The sequence below is a fragment of the Gracilinanus agilis genome, chromosome 3 (genome assembly GCF_016433145.1).
Source record: "Gracilinanus agilis isolate LMUSP501 chromosome 3, AgileGrace, whole genome shotgun sequence".
In the NCBI taxonomy this organism is placed as follows: Eukaryota; Metazoa; Chordata; class Mammalia; order Didelphimorphia; family Didelphidae; genus Gracilinanus; species Gracilinanus agilis.
The window spans coordinates 360,043,086-360,056,575 of NC_058132.1; the positions used below are offsets into that span (position 1 = coordinate 360,043,086).

At 36.9% G+C, this 13,490-nt stretch overlaps 1 protein-coding gene across 2 annotated transcripts in view; it reads right to left on the bottom strand.

The window, feature by feature from the left end:
- DZIP3 (DAZ interacting zinc finger protein 3) overlaps window positions 1–13,490 on the bottom strand; it is a 119,465-nt gene that overhangs the window by 22,138 nt on the left and 83,837 nt on the right. The window contains exons 17-21 of one of the 2 annotated variants that reach the window (XM_044670104.1): window positions 8,923–9,096; window positions 6,976–7,071; window positions 6,439–6,566; window positions 2,716–2,784; window positions 708–804 (exon numbers count right to left, since the gene is read on the bottom strand). In XM_044670104.1, coding sequence (XP_044526039.1) covers window positions 708–804; window positions 2,716–2,784; window positions 6,439–6,566; window positions 6,976–7,071; window positions 8,923–9,096 — 564 coding nt within the window. The remainder of the gene's footprint in view (window positions 1–707; window positions 805–2,715; window positions 2,785–6,438; window positions 6,567–6,975; window positions 7,072–8,922; window positions 9,097–13,490) is intronic. The other variant, XM_044670103.1, reaches the window with a different exon arrangement.

Sequence of the window (13,490 nt, forward strand, 5' to 3'; positions counted from 1 at the left end):
AAAGGCAACCTTGGGTTTGATATGGGGGGTTGGGGGGGGAAACTTCCTACCAGAGCTGTCCTAAAGGAAAATAGCCTGCCTTGAGAGGTGGCAAGTAATTCTTATTGTAGTTCTTCAAGTAGAAGACTCATTGAGTATGTTGTAGTAAGGAGTATCTTTCTGAGTAAGGGTTGAACTGACAGATTGAGGCTCTCTCCAACTCTGAAATTTTGTGATAACTATGATGTGTTTCCCTTAAGAAAACTTTATTCTCATACTATTATTAATGGCCCCTCTTCAAGATCAAGCTATATACTAGGCTTTGCTAATTAGGGTCTGAAAATGAAAACTGCACTCTGGAAGATGCAGCAGCAGGAAACTAGGCTTTGTTCAGTTGCCTGACATGGAAATATTCCTAACTTGTATCTGTATTCTTATATGTTGCAATACAACAAGGATCAGGTGATGTCTTGGATTAATTTGAAAGACATTTATCAAGAACATCATTATCAAGAGTTTTTATTTTATTTTTTGTGAAGTAGAAGGTCTTCCATAGCATTTACTAAAAAGATAGAGTCTGCAAACTACCCAGATCCATAAATTGGGGTTATAGGCCCAAAGTAGGTTTTTTAAAAATTGTATTAAGGACAGGACAACCATTATTCAACTTATTAGTGTGGCAATAAGCAAAGCTCAGTTAAAAACTTTATTTCCTATGTTTTTTTTACCTCTGCTGTTATAGCTCTATTGGTTTCTCCATTCAGCTTGCTCAGGCACTTCTTTGCTTTGGCTTCTAGTTTATTTTTCTCCCTTTCCCACTGAGACCTAAAATATGAAAATACTTAAGAGTTAGTGATATGACTGAAGGGATAGTTTTCAGCATTGTTACTTCATTAGAAACATTGGTGCAAATAGTATGCCAACCAAGGAATGGCTTCTCAGAGGTGAAGTGGTACTTGCATCCTCCCGACCCCAACTGGGGTTGGAGCAGCAGCAAAGCCATTCATTGGACTTGGGTACTCACTGTCAGGAAAACAATTGTTTTCAAAAAGCTAATATCTTGCTGAATTCACAGGTTGCTTTCCCAGAAAGCAAGTGATCTCCTACAAAACCTGATTTCTAGAAGTATTTTCCTTTTCAATGACAGGAGCAACAAAAGATTAGTCCTTTTCTCAAGGCCACTAAGCCATTACATTAAAAGTCTACATTGATTACTTCGGTGCTGTTATTCAGTGTGTGACTGAGCATATGCATGTGAAGGAACTTAATGGGACTGCATGTCTGCAAATTTAACTTCATTCTACTGGATTTCCTAGAGGAGGCCCAGCATTCTTTAGCAGGGAAACCAAGCATGTCTCTAATGAAGACCTTAAATGAAAATACTATCATTTTATCTCCTTTGTCTTAAGAGAGACCTTTATTGCATGTGATGGGCAAGAACCTGTTGCAATCAAATGAACTTATCTTCTCTTTTTAATTCTTTATAATTCTCTAGCCTCTTCCTTTGCAAAATATGGAACTGAGACTGTTAATGTACTTACCATACAATACAAACATTTTGTATATTATTTGTCAAGCTTTCAAAAAGCCCTCTATTCTTTCTTAAGATAAAACACTTGGACTCCTGGACATTTGGCATAAAGTGATGGCTCTCTTTTTTTTTTTTTTTAAACCCTTGTACTTCGGTGTATTGTCTCATAGGTAGAAGATTGGTAAGGGTGGGCAATGGGGGTCAAGTGACTTGCCCAGGGTCACACAGCTGGGAAGTGGCTGAGGCCGGGTTTGAACCTAGGACCTCCTGTCTCTAGGCCTGACTCTCACTCCACTGAGCTACCCAGCTACCCCCAAGTGATGGCTCTCTTAATGAAAATCAAAATACAATATGACATAAGCTTTTGGAATAAAATATGAACTATTTAACAGATATACTACATACAGGCTAGAGGAATAAATTCTTCATTGTATTATCATAATCACATACTGGCTGAGAGACCCTGGGTAAGTTACTTAACATCTCTTCATCACCAGTCAATTCTAAGGTGATAAGTTGCCTGGAAATTGCTGAGCTACATTGTTAAGAGGATCTTTCCTCATCTGGGGTCTATACACTGAAATCATAGATATACACCAAAATGAAACATAAATACTATAGCTATATGTATATATGTATATATACACATATACACACACACATAAATATATGCATATGTATATTTGTATATGTTTGTACATATATACACATTTACACACAATAAAAAATAAAGTTTTCTGGAAGAAAAATAGATATTAGATTAACACTTTTCACTCCAGTTCTGGAAAGCACCAAAGTACCAAATGGACTTGACTTAGGGTTGAGTCCCAATTCTTACAATCCTTTGCTGTGTGGGACTCAATAAACTAGTGTAATGGGATTGACCAATGAGAGCTCAGATCTTTTGAGCATAAGCAGCATGCTCAGTTGATACACTTACCACATGGACTTTGAGCAGACATTATCATTAGAGGACTAGAACCATTTACAGAAAGTCTGCACATCCTCCAAAGTCCGTGTGGAGACTGCCATCAGCAAAGTGTACATGTGCATAAGGTCTAGCTATCACTGGCCAAGCTCAGTCACTTCTCTTATGATGATTTTATCTACCTATGTGTCAATTTCCTATCACAAATGTTTGATAGACTGAAATTTCAAAGAATTTTATAATCATTCGTAGCAAAAAAGTAAATAATAAAATATACCTTTCTGAAGCAAATTTCTCTTTAAGCTTCCTGATTTCAGAATCTTTAGCCTGCATTTCCTGTTGTAATCTAGGCAAATAAGAGATAATGTCACCAAACAGAAATGATCACTCATTATCAAAGCTGGAATAGCTATGTATTTCATCAAGAAGGAATAAAGTACATCTACTTGAGACTATGACATTCTTAATTTGAAATTTAAATGGAAATGGTTCCTGTCTGAAATAACCCTTCTTAAATTATTTTTTTTACCCTTCTATTTTTTAAAAACTGTCCAGGAAAAAATGCCTTATAACTAAAGAGGTAGAAAAGTGTAGCGTCTTGTCTTGTGTTCCAAAGTCAACAAACAATTCCTGTAGGGATTGAGGAAGAATGACTGCCTTCCTTTCTGGACTTCAATTTGTCCATTAGTAAAGTGGAATTGGCATCACCCGATACTCCAAGCTTCTCTGAAGACTGAGGACTTTAAGCCCCTCAGGAAGAAGACACTATATCAAACCATGAAAATTAAACAAGGTCCAAGGTCCAGAGGAAATCAGGTTGGGCCTGAAAGGAACAGTGTTGTAGACAAGTAAAAATTTTAATTAAAACTTAAAATATAACCCCATGGCACTGGTGTTGAAATAAGAGTCAATTCCATCAAATAAATATAAGAATCTTAAATGAACATGCTGAAGAATCTGGACAGTCCGAGTTTTTCAAAGTTCATTTGTAAGAATATAACATAAAAATACAAAGTGATTAAAAACTGACTCACTGTTTGATACAAAACTCATCCTCATCCTGGACATTTTTCTATATATATATACTTATCCGATCCCATGGACTGACTTATGAAATGAGGCTTCCTGAGATCTCCAGATACAGCCCATGTCTTTCTCCTGAGCCCCAATCCCACACCACCAGTTATGTACTGGACTTTTCAAACTTGATATCCTATAAACAGCTAGAATTCATCATGTTCAAAGAAGACCTCATTATCTTTCTCCCAAACGCGCTTCTCTCCAAACTTCCTTATTTTGGTTGAAGGGTCTCAAGTCTCTCATCATAACCTAAGCAATATACTCATCTCAACCATCTTCTCCCTTACCCTAGCCAAACCCTGCTGATTCTACCTCCACAACATCTCTAGGGATACATTCCCTTCACTATTTATATGGCCACCACTCTAGTTCAAGCTCTTATCATCTCTCATCCAAACTACTGTAATAAACTCCTTTAGTGATCTTCTTAGATTTCTGTGACTTAACTAAGGAATCAAGCTAAAAGATCAAGCCCTGGATCCTGGCCATTAGCAATTAACCTACTAAAATACTAAGAATTTTACTAGGTTATTGCCGCCATCAGAGGGCTCTGCCATATGCAGCATTCCTCCCCACTTAAATCTAAGTGGTCTGGTTCATAGCATCTCTGGCCCAAGAAACTAAACCACCACCCACACACAAATACATGCACAAAACACAAAATCCCGATGTCAACATTTCATTTAAGAGCTCAAAGCCATGGCAAACTTCTACTTCTTACAATCCATCTTAACAATAATATGAAATAAAAGCACTGGTATAAATTATATCAGACTACTCAAAACTCTTGGGATGTTGGGGGGGGAGAATTTGGATCATGAAACATCAAAAAACTATTGTCAAAAATTGTTTCTATGTATAATTGAAAAACATTTAAAAGTTAAATAACAAAACATTGAGAGAAAAGCTTCAAGGTTCGTATCCCTTCCCAAACTTCCTGCCAATACCATATGAGGTAACACAAATCTTGCATAAAAGGTCTGGTTTTTTTCACCCAATAATGCAGAAAAAGCCAGAAACAATCAATGTTGGAAATGTCGCGCTAACTCTTATTACTGGAGCCACTTACTAATTCAAGTCTTTTGCAAAATGATTTGGAGTTAAGTAAGAAAAGTCACTATATTGTTCACACCTTTTAATGTAGATAGAGCTCCTACATACCCTAAGCAGATGAGGTTAAAAAAAAAAAAGTATGAGATACCAAATGTTCATGGAAGTGTTTTTTTTGTGGGGGAAAAAACCATGAACAAGGTGGGTGCCCTTCTACTAGAGAATGGCTGAAAAAACTACAATATATCAAATAACAGAATATCATAGCAAAAAAATATAAGGTATTCAGAGAAGCATGAGAAGACTTACATGAATTAATACCGACTAAAGGAGGCAGAACCAGGAAAGCAATATACATGATGATACTATTCTGATATAAATGAAAAGTCAAGCAAAGGGGGCAGCTGGGTAGCTCAATGGATTGAGAGCCAGGCCCAGAGACAGGAGGTCCTAGGTTCAAATCTGGCCTCAGACACTTCCCAGCTGTGTGACCCTGGGCAAGTCACTTGAGCCCCATTGTCTAGCCCTTACCACTCTTCTGCCTTGGAGCCAATACACAGTATCTACTCCAAGATGGAAAGTAAGGGGTTTAAAAAAAAAAAAGTCAAGCAAAGATGAACAATGTACAATTATAATAATCAATATTAATCCAGAGAAGAAATGAGAAAATGTGCCTTTTTCTTTTCCTGGGACAGATGGAGGACTATGTATGTAGGCAGAACACAGCATACATTTTGGGATGCAACTGCTGTGTGGTTTAGAATTGTTCAACTGGTGTTATTTTGTTTAAATTACAAAAAAGAGTTCAATGACATGAGAAGTCAAGGAAACAGAGGTAGATCCAGGAATAAAATAAAAAAGCATCAATAAAAAGTTATTTTTCTAAAAGTTCTGCTCCATTTTTTTACTGTGCTCTCAGACATAGCTCTAGAAAAGATGATAGTCCTCAAATTATTGTCCAGTGCTCACTTCGGCAGCACATATACTAAAAAAAATTATTGTCCATAGTTTGATATTGTGTGGTACTTTATGTGCATTAATTCAATTAATTTTGGAGAAGTTTATTGTTTTGTTTGTTTCTAGCTGTTTTGAGAATGAAAGGGCAGTTCATTTTGCCTGCTAGCCAGGGGCCAAAAATACTGACTGAGGTAGCATAAGCTCAAAGCAGAAAGAGCAAAGGGAAGAGAAGTAGCTGCTCTTCCTGAATTTAATTTTTCAAAAAAAATTTATTTATCAGTATGTCTGTGTGGAAAGCATCCACCAAGAGAGACACATTGTATGTTGTTCAGTCATGTTCAACTCTTAGTGACCCTGTGGATCACTGCACACCAGTTCTGTCCATAGGGTTTTCTTAGCAAAGATATAGGAGTGGTTTGCCATTTCCTTCTCCAGTAGATTAAGGAAAACAGAAGTTAAGTGACTGGCAGAGGATTACATATCTATTAAGTGTCTGAGGCTGGGTTTGAACTCAGTTCTTCATAACTCCAGGCCTAGTATTCTAGCCCTTGAGCCATCTAGTTGCCTCCCCATATAATGACTGAATCAACCTACGATCAAGTCACATATAAATAAGACAGAGCCACAAACTGAAAACTAATTAGCTGCCACAAATAAAGCTATTATCACATGCTTTCCCTACACATGAAAAGCCAGATGCATAGAGAGATCAGTGTCTATGAGCTCCTCATCCAGCTGGCTGGGCAAATTCTATGATTATTTTTGCTTTGATGAGATCCCAGGTCTGGTAGCAGGCTTACTGACATGTGGAGCCACAGCGCCACCTATGGGACAAATGTAGCTTTTCTCTTCTAGATCCTGCCCTGCAACAAACCATAGAGCCCAGGCTTCCCTGAGGCTGTCAGGCACTTACTTGGAAACCTTGTGGTTACCAGAAGAAATCTGTTGGTTAAGACCGGCAATCATTTTCTCTTTCTCTTTAATCTGTACCTGCTTCTGTTGCCACTGGACAGCCATTGCTTCCAACTGTTTTTTGAAGTCCTATGAAAGGAAAGGTAACTTATCAGGTCACCAAGAAAAGGAAGAGATGGCAAATGCTATTTGAAATATACGTAGTGGTAGCACTGGTGATAATAATTCATAGCAAAACAATGATAAATTCTATAATTTCTTATAAGCAATATAAAATTTTTATATTTAATAACAACTTTTGTTGATGGGAAAAAAGAAAGGAAGGGAAAAGGAAATAGGAAAACATTTTATAGGCATGATCATATCTGAATCTCCTATATCGTCATTATCCCCACTTTCAGATAAGAAAACTGCCTCAAAGAGCTTAAGTGGCTTGACAATGAGATTCTGATTCCTCTCAGCAATAAAGTTCTGTATAATTATAATTAATTATAAATAAACTATAAATAAAAAACAGAGAAGAAGGAATTCTACTCACTGCACATTGCCTCCTTGTTTCCCAGAGTTGTTGCTGCAGCTCCCTAGTTTCTTCAGGACTTTTTACATGTTTTATGGTTGGCTTGTTCCTTGAGCCCTGTGAGGGGAAAGAAATATGTCTTTGAGCTTTGGTTCAGCTGAAACTATGCATTTTTCTCCCTAGGAAAAAATTCTTACTTAAGCTCTTTAAAGGCAGGCCTAAAGATGTAGTGAGACAATGATGGGTCGACCAAAGGTACTCTGATACATTGATTTGGTTTTGTGTTTGTTGTGGCTATTGAATGGGAAACATAGATTTCATCAAGTCATTTAGTCTAAAGGGATAACAAAGGCTGGCAAAATTATACTCTACTTCTAATAGGTTTGTTCAGTTTTCACAAATGAAAAGGAAAGAAAAGTATTACTATCATTCAGAGAGGGAATCAGTAGTTGTGTCTGTTAACTATGGTAGTTATGTCTGCCAGTAGTAGTTGTGTCTGTTAACTGTGAAGAATGTATTAATGTTTCCACATCCACAAATGCCTTACCATTAATAACCAGAACTCTGGCTATTAATAGAATACTACAAGCATAGTCAGCTCTCAATAGTCAGTCCTCAATTATCCTTAGGAGGCATATTCCCACATTGCCTTCAAGGAAAAATACTTATAATTATTTATTAATATTGTCACCTACTCTGCCTAATTAAGACATTTGTTAACATAAATTTTCCTACCTGCTGAAGTGCAAATAATACACAATCAGGTAATTTCATTATAAGCAGAGACTACTGCCAAGCCAGGAACCAGAGAAAGTATCTGTTGTAAATGTTACACAAGATATAGATTGTAAGCTGAAAAGGACATCAGAAGCCATGTAGTCCAACCCTTTCATTTTAGAGATGAAGAAACTGAGGCTCTGGAGGTTAAATGACTTGCTTAGGTTACACAGGTAGCAGCTCAGTGGCCAATCTAGGAATGGAGCCCAGGTCCACTGATTCATATATAATATGATTTGTACTGCCTTCCCACATCTCTACATGTTTTCTTAGAGATCAAAAACACACCATTATAATGGGTCTCCATAATGGAAATGACTTCTGTTTATAGTACCCTTACTTTTAATGGTATTTGCACTGATGGGATTTGGCTAGTTTTTCCTTTTAATGGGTAGAGATCTTATTAAAACAATTAAATTCTAATTACTTTTTCCTAACAGTAAATTACAACCATTTGAAATAAGAAACATTTGTTCCTTATCTCTTCTATTGACAAACACCATACAGGTTATTTGAGCTAAATACTTCCTAGAGCACCTAGATCTATGTTGTCAAAGATGTGGCACACGTGCCCCCATGTGCTAGAGGGGTCTGCTCCATTCCCACTCTCCACTGCACCTGAGGATATTTTTTTGCAAACCTCGCTTCTCTGCCTAGCAGCCCAATGCAAGCACTTCCCCCTCTGCTGTCTGGGTAATGCAAGGGGCTCACAGGCACCTTTAACTTGCAGTTTGGGCACATGATCTCTAAAAGGTTCATCAGTGCTGGCCATAGTATAAACTGGAGGGCAGGGAGAGAGGACAGGGTAAAAGCAGAGGTTACAATATAAAATGCATTTGTGTGTCTTATAAATAAATGCTATTGAATTGGATTGACATGGGTTGACCCAGTCTAGGTTTTAAAATTATAGCTTTCTACACTTGAAAACTATAACCCTTGTGCTATAATCTCCGAGAAACTCTGAGCCTTCATTAGATTTTCTGGTATTTAAAATATAATATACGGATTTTGAAAAGTAATACCAAGAAGCGCTCCTCATTTGGTCCCCTTGTAATGCCCCAGGGTTTGTCTTCTTGCTCTGAGAAGTAACTTGACTATTATTGACAGAGTTTTTAAAAAAAAACTTTCACAAGAAGGGAGACAAAGCCATGTCCTTACACAAGCAGACAGAGCTGGCCCAGTCAAGCTTACCTGATCTGGGAAATCTGGAGCATCTGATTGAACTGGGCTACAGGCCTCTTTTTCAGCTGCAGGATCAAGTTGAAGATCACATGGATTCTTTTTCTCTGGTCCATTACTCAGTTGTGGATTTAACTCTTGAGCTTTTTCTGCCTGTTCTTCCTTTCTAAGGATACTTGGACTATGGAGAAATGTAGTTTTAAAAAATTTACATCAATGTTTTTTATCCAAATATTACTGCTCATTTTGAGAGACTGCTACATCAGTGTTCTGTTGGAGGAACTGTGGATTGGTTCAGCCATTCTGAAAAACAATTTGGACCCTGTCCAGAAAGCTATTATTCATCTGTGTATACCTTAAGTCAGCAAAACCATCATTAGGCATAAACCCCAAAGAAACCAAAGAAAGAGGAAAAGGTTTGTATGTATAAAAACATTTCTAATAGCTCTTTTCATGGTAGCCCTAAAATTGCAAACTGAGTGTCCTCCTGCTGGGAAAGATAAAGAATACTATTATGAACAAAATGTAATATTATTGTGCCATAAGAAATTATGAAATGGGCAACTTCAAAGAAAACTAAGGAGCCTTTAGGAACTGGCGCAGACCAAAGGGAGCAGAAGTAGGAGAACAATTTATACAATAACAACATTATGAGGAAAAACAACACTGAAAGCCTTCAGAACTGATCGATATGATGATAAACGAACCCAAAGGAATGAAGGTGAAACACACACTCACCTTTTGAGAGAGATGTAATGAATTTAAAAGAGATCTTAATTTCCAGACATAATTTCTGGAATTTCTTTTGCTGAACTATGAAAATATATAGATTCTCTGAGTAATTTTTTCTTTTTTAAAAATTTGCTTAGTGGAGGAGTGGGGGTAGAAGGTAGGAAAGATTAATTTAAATTATTTTTTTAAAAAACTTAAAAAATAAAACTAATAAAGCTGAAAAAAATAAAACATTATTTTGCTTGCACTGTGGATGGGGAAAATAAGATATTAAGGGATTAAAAGACTAAGGTCACAGAATCAGTGGCAGAAATGACCCAGGTTTTGTGAAGCTTATCTTTATACTGCTTCAATTCAACTACATTAATAATGTGCATTTAATAGAATTATGACAGGTTAAAGCTAAAAGAAACTTTGTACTTTCAGATAAGAAAATTGAGGCCTAGAGTAGGGCCTTGCTCTTTGCTGCTATTAATGTTCAGAGAATCTCCTTAACACCTTTCTAAATTATTTTTTGGTTGGATTTATCTACTTCTGGGAAGAGAAGTTTGAAGTTGAAATGCATTCTCAACTTTTTTTTTAAACTTTGAAGGACTAATTTATTAAACTTGTAATTTCATGAAATTATAGGATTTCCCTGACTTAAGAGTTACGATTTTTTTTTTTAATTCTGTTACAAGGAGGATAGATTTGTGTTCCAAAAGTTCAACTTCTTAATCACCAGAGACTTTCTCTTACTAATTCCTCCCAAATCTGCATTCCTATTTCATCTAACCTTCCTCTACTCCAGGTGAATTTCAGTCTAGCTTCACCTCCAAGACCTTACATTTTGGTCTTTGGAATCAAACAAACAACTTTACATCATTGAACTTTTTAACATTCCTATTCCTGTCCCCTCACTTTGACTGAAACCTGGCTCTTTCCTTAGAAAATCGTATTCTTTTCAATGCTCAAGTGGAGGCCACACTTCTCTTCTGATTCAATTCATAAAGCCAGAAGAAAGAGTGACCGCATATACTCCTCATTCCCCACTTCTGCTCCAAGATTATTCATTTATCCTCCACTATCAATAAGTGTTCTTCTTTCTAAGTACAGAAAATGAGTTTCTAGCACCTACTCCCCCATCCTTGTGGTTGTCATCTACCACCATTTTCCAGGCAACTTTCTGAAACTGAACCTAAACTCAAAGAGGTCAGTTTGATTTTGTTTATGAAGAGTCCAGCATACCAAGAGAAAAAGTTAAGAAACATATCTAGGATGAAATCCATTCAGTGATTAGATTATATCCACAGTAATGTTTCTGGCATTGTTAGACACATCTTCTAAGTACATGATATAAGTCTTGTTGGCTTAAATAATATTTGAAAAGACCTAAACTGCTTCTTATATTTCTTTTGGTCATATAACTTGAGGATTTACAGGTTTGTAATCATAATAATTGATAGTTTTTAAAAGCTAAATTATAGAAATGTTTGCCATCTTTTTTATGAAATAGGCATTGTAGAAGATAGAACTAAGATTAGGGGTAACTTTTACTTATAATTCTGAATTGCTGGGAAATTCAAGCAGCTTTTAGACTTAGTCTCTTCCTCACTTCAGTCCCTGCTGCATTCGGGCTCCCACACCTGACCACACAATCACTCAACTTCCTCAATTCGAAGACAGACCTCTGTGTCCACCTCACTTCAGCCATATATTATCATGGTTATTCCCTTACACTTCACTATCTTCTTATCCAGAATACTGAAATTCACATGTATCCCCTTAGCATTATTCTCTCTATTACCACCTTCATACAAGTCCTTATTACAAACCACTTAGTGTCACTGCTATCTTGATGAGGTTTTAATAGCAAGATCTGCTTCCACATGTCAAGTTAAAAGAATTGTTTAAAAAATTTTTTTAAACTTGCTTAAGAATACTTTCACATTTGTTCTCTCAAAAGGAAGCAATTGCTTCTTGAAAGGTCCTATACTTTCTCTGTTCTTTCTCAATGCTAATCCATCCTTGGTATCCTGTTGAAAGAAACTTTCCTTTTCAAAGATCTGGTTATGCCATATACCAGCATTGGTGAAGACATGGCACTCATGCAAAGCCAGCACAAGGTTCATTCATGCTCCATTCCCCCTCTTCCCAGTGTCTGAGGATCTTTTTTGCATGCCCTGCCTCTCTGTTCTTCCACCCAAAGCAAGCTTCCTCAGCACTTTCTGGGAATTCAGGGGACTCACAGAAAGTTTGAATTTGCCCTCTGGACACTAGAACTCAGAAGAGGTTCACCAATGCTGCTATGCCCACTCAATATACCTGCAGTGGCTCCTACTACCTATCAAATTAATTCAAAATCCTTCATCTGGTATTTAAGATTCTCTACAATCTAGAATCACTCTACCTTTCCAGGGTAACTTCTTCTCAGTTCTCTTCTAGACATTCTACACATCTGTCCACTGGACTAATTTTGCCCTGTCGACACAGTCTGTTCTTTTCTGCCTCTGTGCTTCTACTCAAACTATTTCCAGTATCTGCTATATTCTTCTCTTTTCACTAGTTTAATTCCTACTCATTCTTTTTCCAGATTACATGTTAATGCAACTTTTTTTTTAACATTTATTAATATTCATTTTTAACATGGTTACATGATTCATGCTCCACCTTTCCCCTTCAACCCCCCCTCCAGCACCCCCCCCACCCATGGCCAATGCGCATTTCCACTAGTTTTGTCATGTGTCCTTGATCAAGACCAATTTCCAAATTGTTGGTAGTTGCATTGGTGTGGTAGTTTCGAGTCCACATCCCCAATCATGTCCACCCCCCCATGCGTTGAAGCAGTTGTTTTTCTTATATGTTTCCTCTCCTGCAGTCCTTCCTCTGAATGTGGGTAGCATCTTTACCATAAATCCCTCAGAATTGTCCTGGGTCATTGTATTGCTGCTTTCTGACACTTTGCAATCTATGTTCTCTATCTCCCTCCCACCTTCCTAAGAAGGCAGGTAATATGATATAGTACATACATATATTATTCTATAATACATATCTTCCTATTGGTCATGTTGTAAAATAGATTGTTTACACTAGAGAAATATTCAAAAGGAAATAAAGATTGGTATGTTGCCATCTGCATTCAGATTCCGTCTTTTCTTCTAAAGTGGTGGATATCCTTTCTTGTCATGAGTCCCATGGAGTTGTCCTAGATCCCTGAATTGCTGATAATAGTTAAGTCATTCATAGTTGATCACTGTCCAACATTTTCCTGGTTCTGCTCACTTCACTTTGCATCACTTAATAGATGTCTTTCTAGGTTCTGTGATCATCTTATTTGCCATTTCTTATGGCACAATAGTATACCATTACAAACACATACCACGACTTGTTCAGTCATTTCTCAATTGATAGACAACCTTCAGTTTCCAGTTCTTTACTACCACAACAGAGCTGCTATAAAAACTTTTAAACAGGTTGGCTCTATATTTAAATTTCTCTGGGATTCAGATCCAAGAGTCTGTACAGTTTTATGGCCCTTTGGGCACAGTTCCAAAATTTTCAGAATGGTTATATCAGTTGATAGTTCCACCAAAATGATATTAATGTTCAATTTTTCCACATCCTCTCCAACATTTGTCATTCTCCATTTTTGTCATATTAATGTGATAGGTGTGAGATAATATATCAAAGCTGTTTTAATTTGCATTTCTCTAATCAATAGTGATTTGAAACTTTTTTTTCCATTTTTATATGAGGCCAAATAATAAAGTATAAAACCACACTTAAATCTGTCAGGCATTTGTTCATCTGTTGTATAGACAAAACCTGAATAAAACACTGCCACCATGTCCTATCTGGTACCTTCGTTT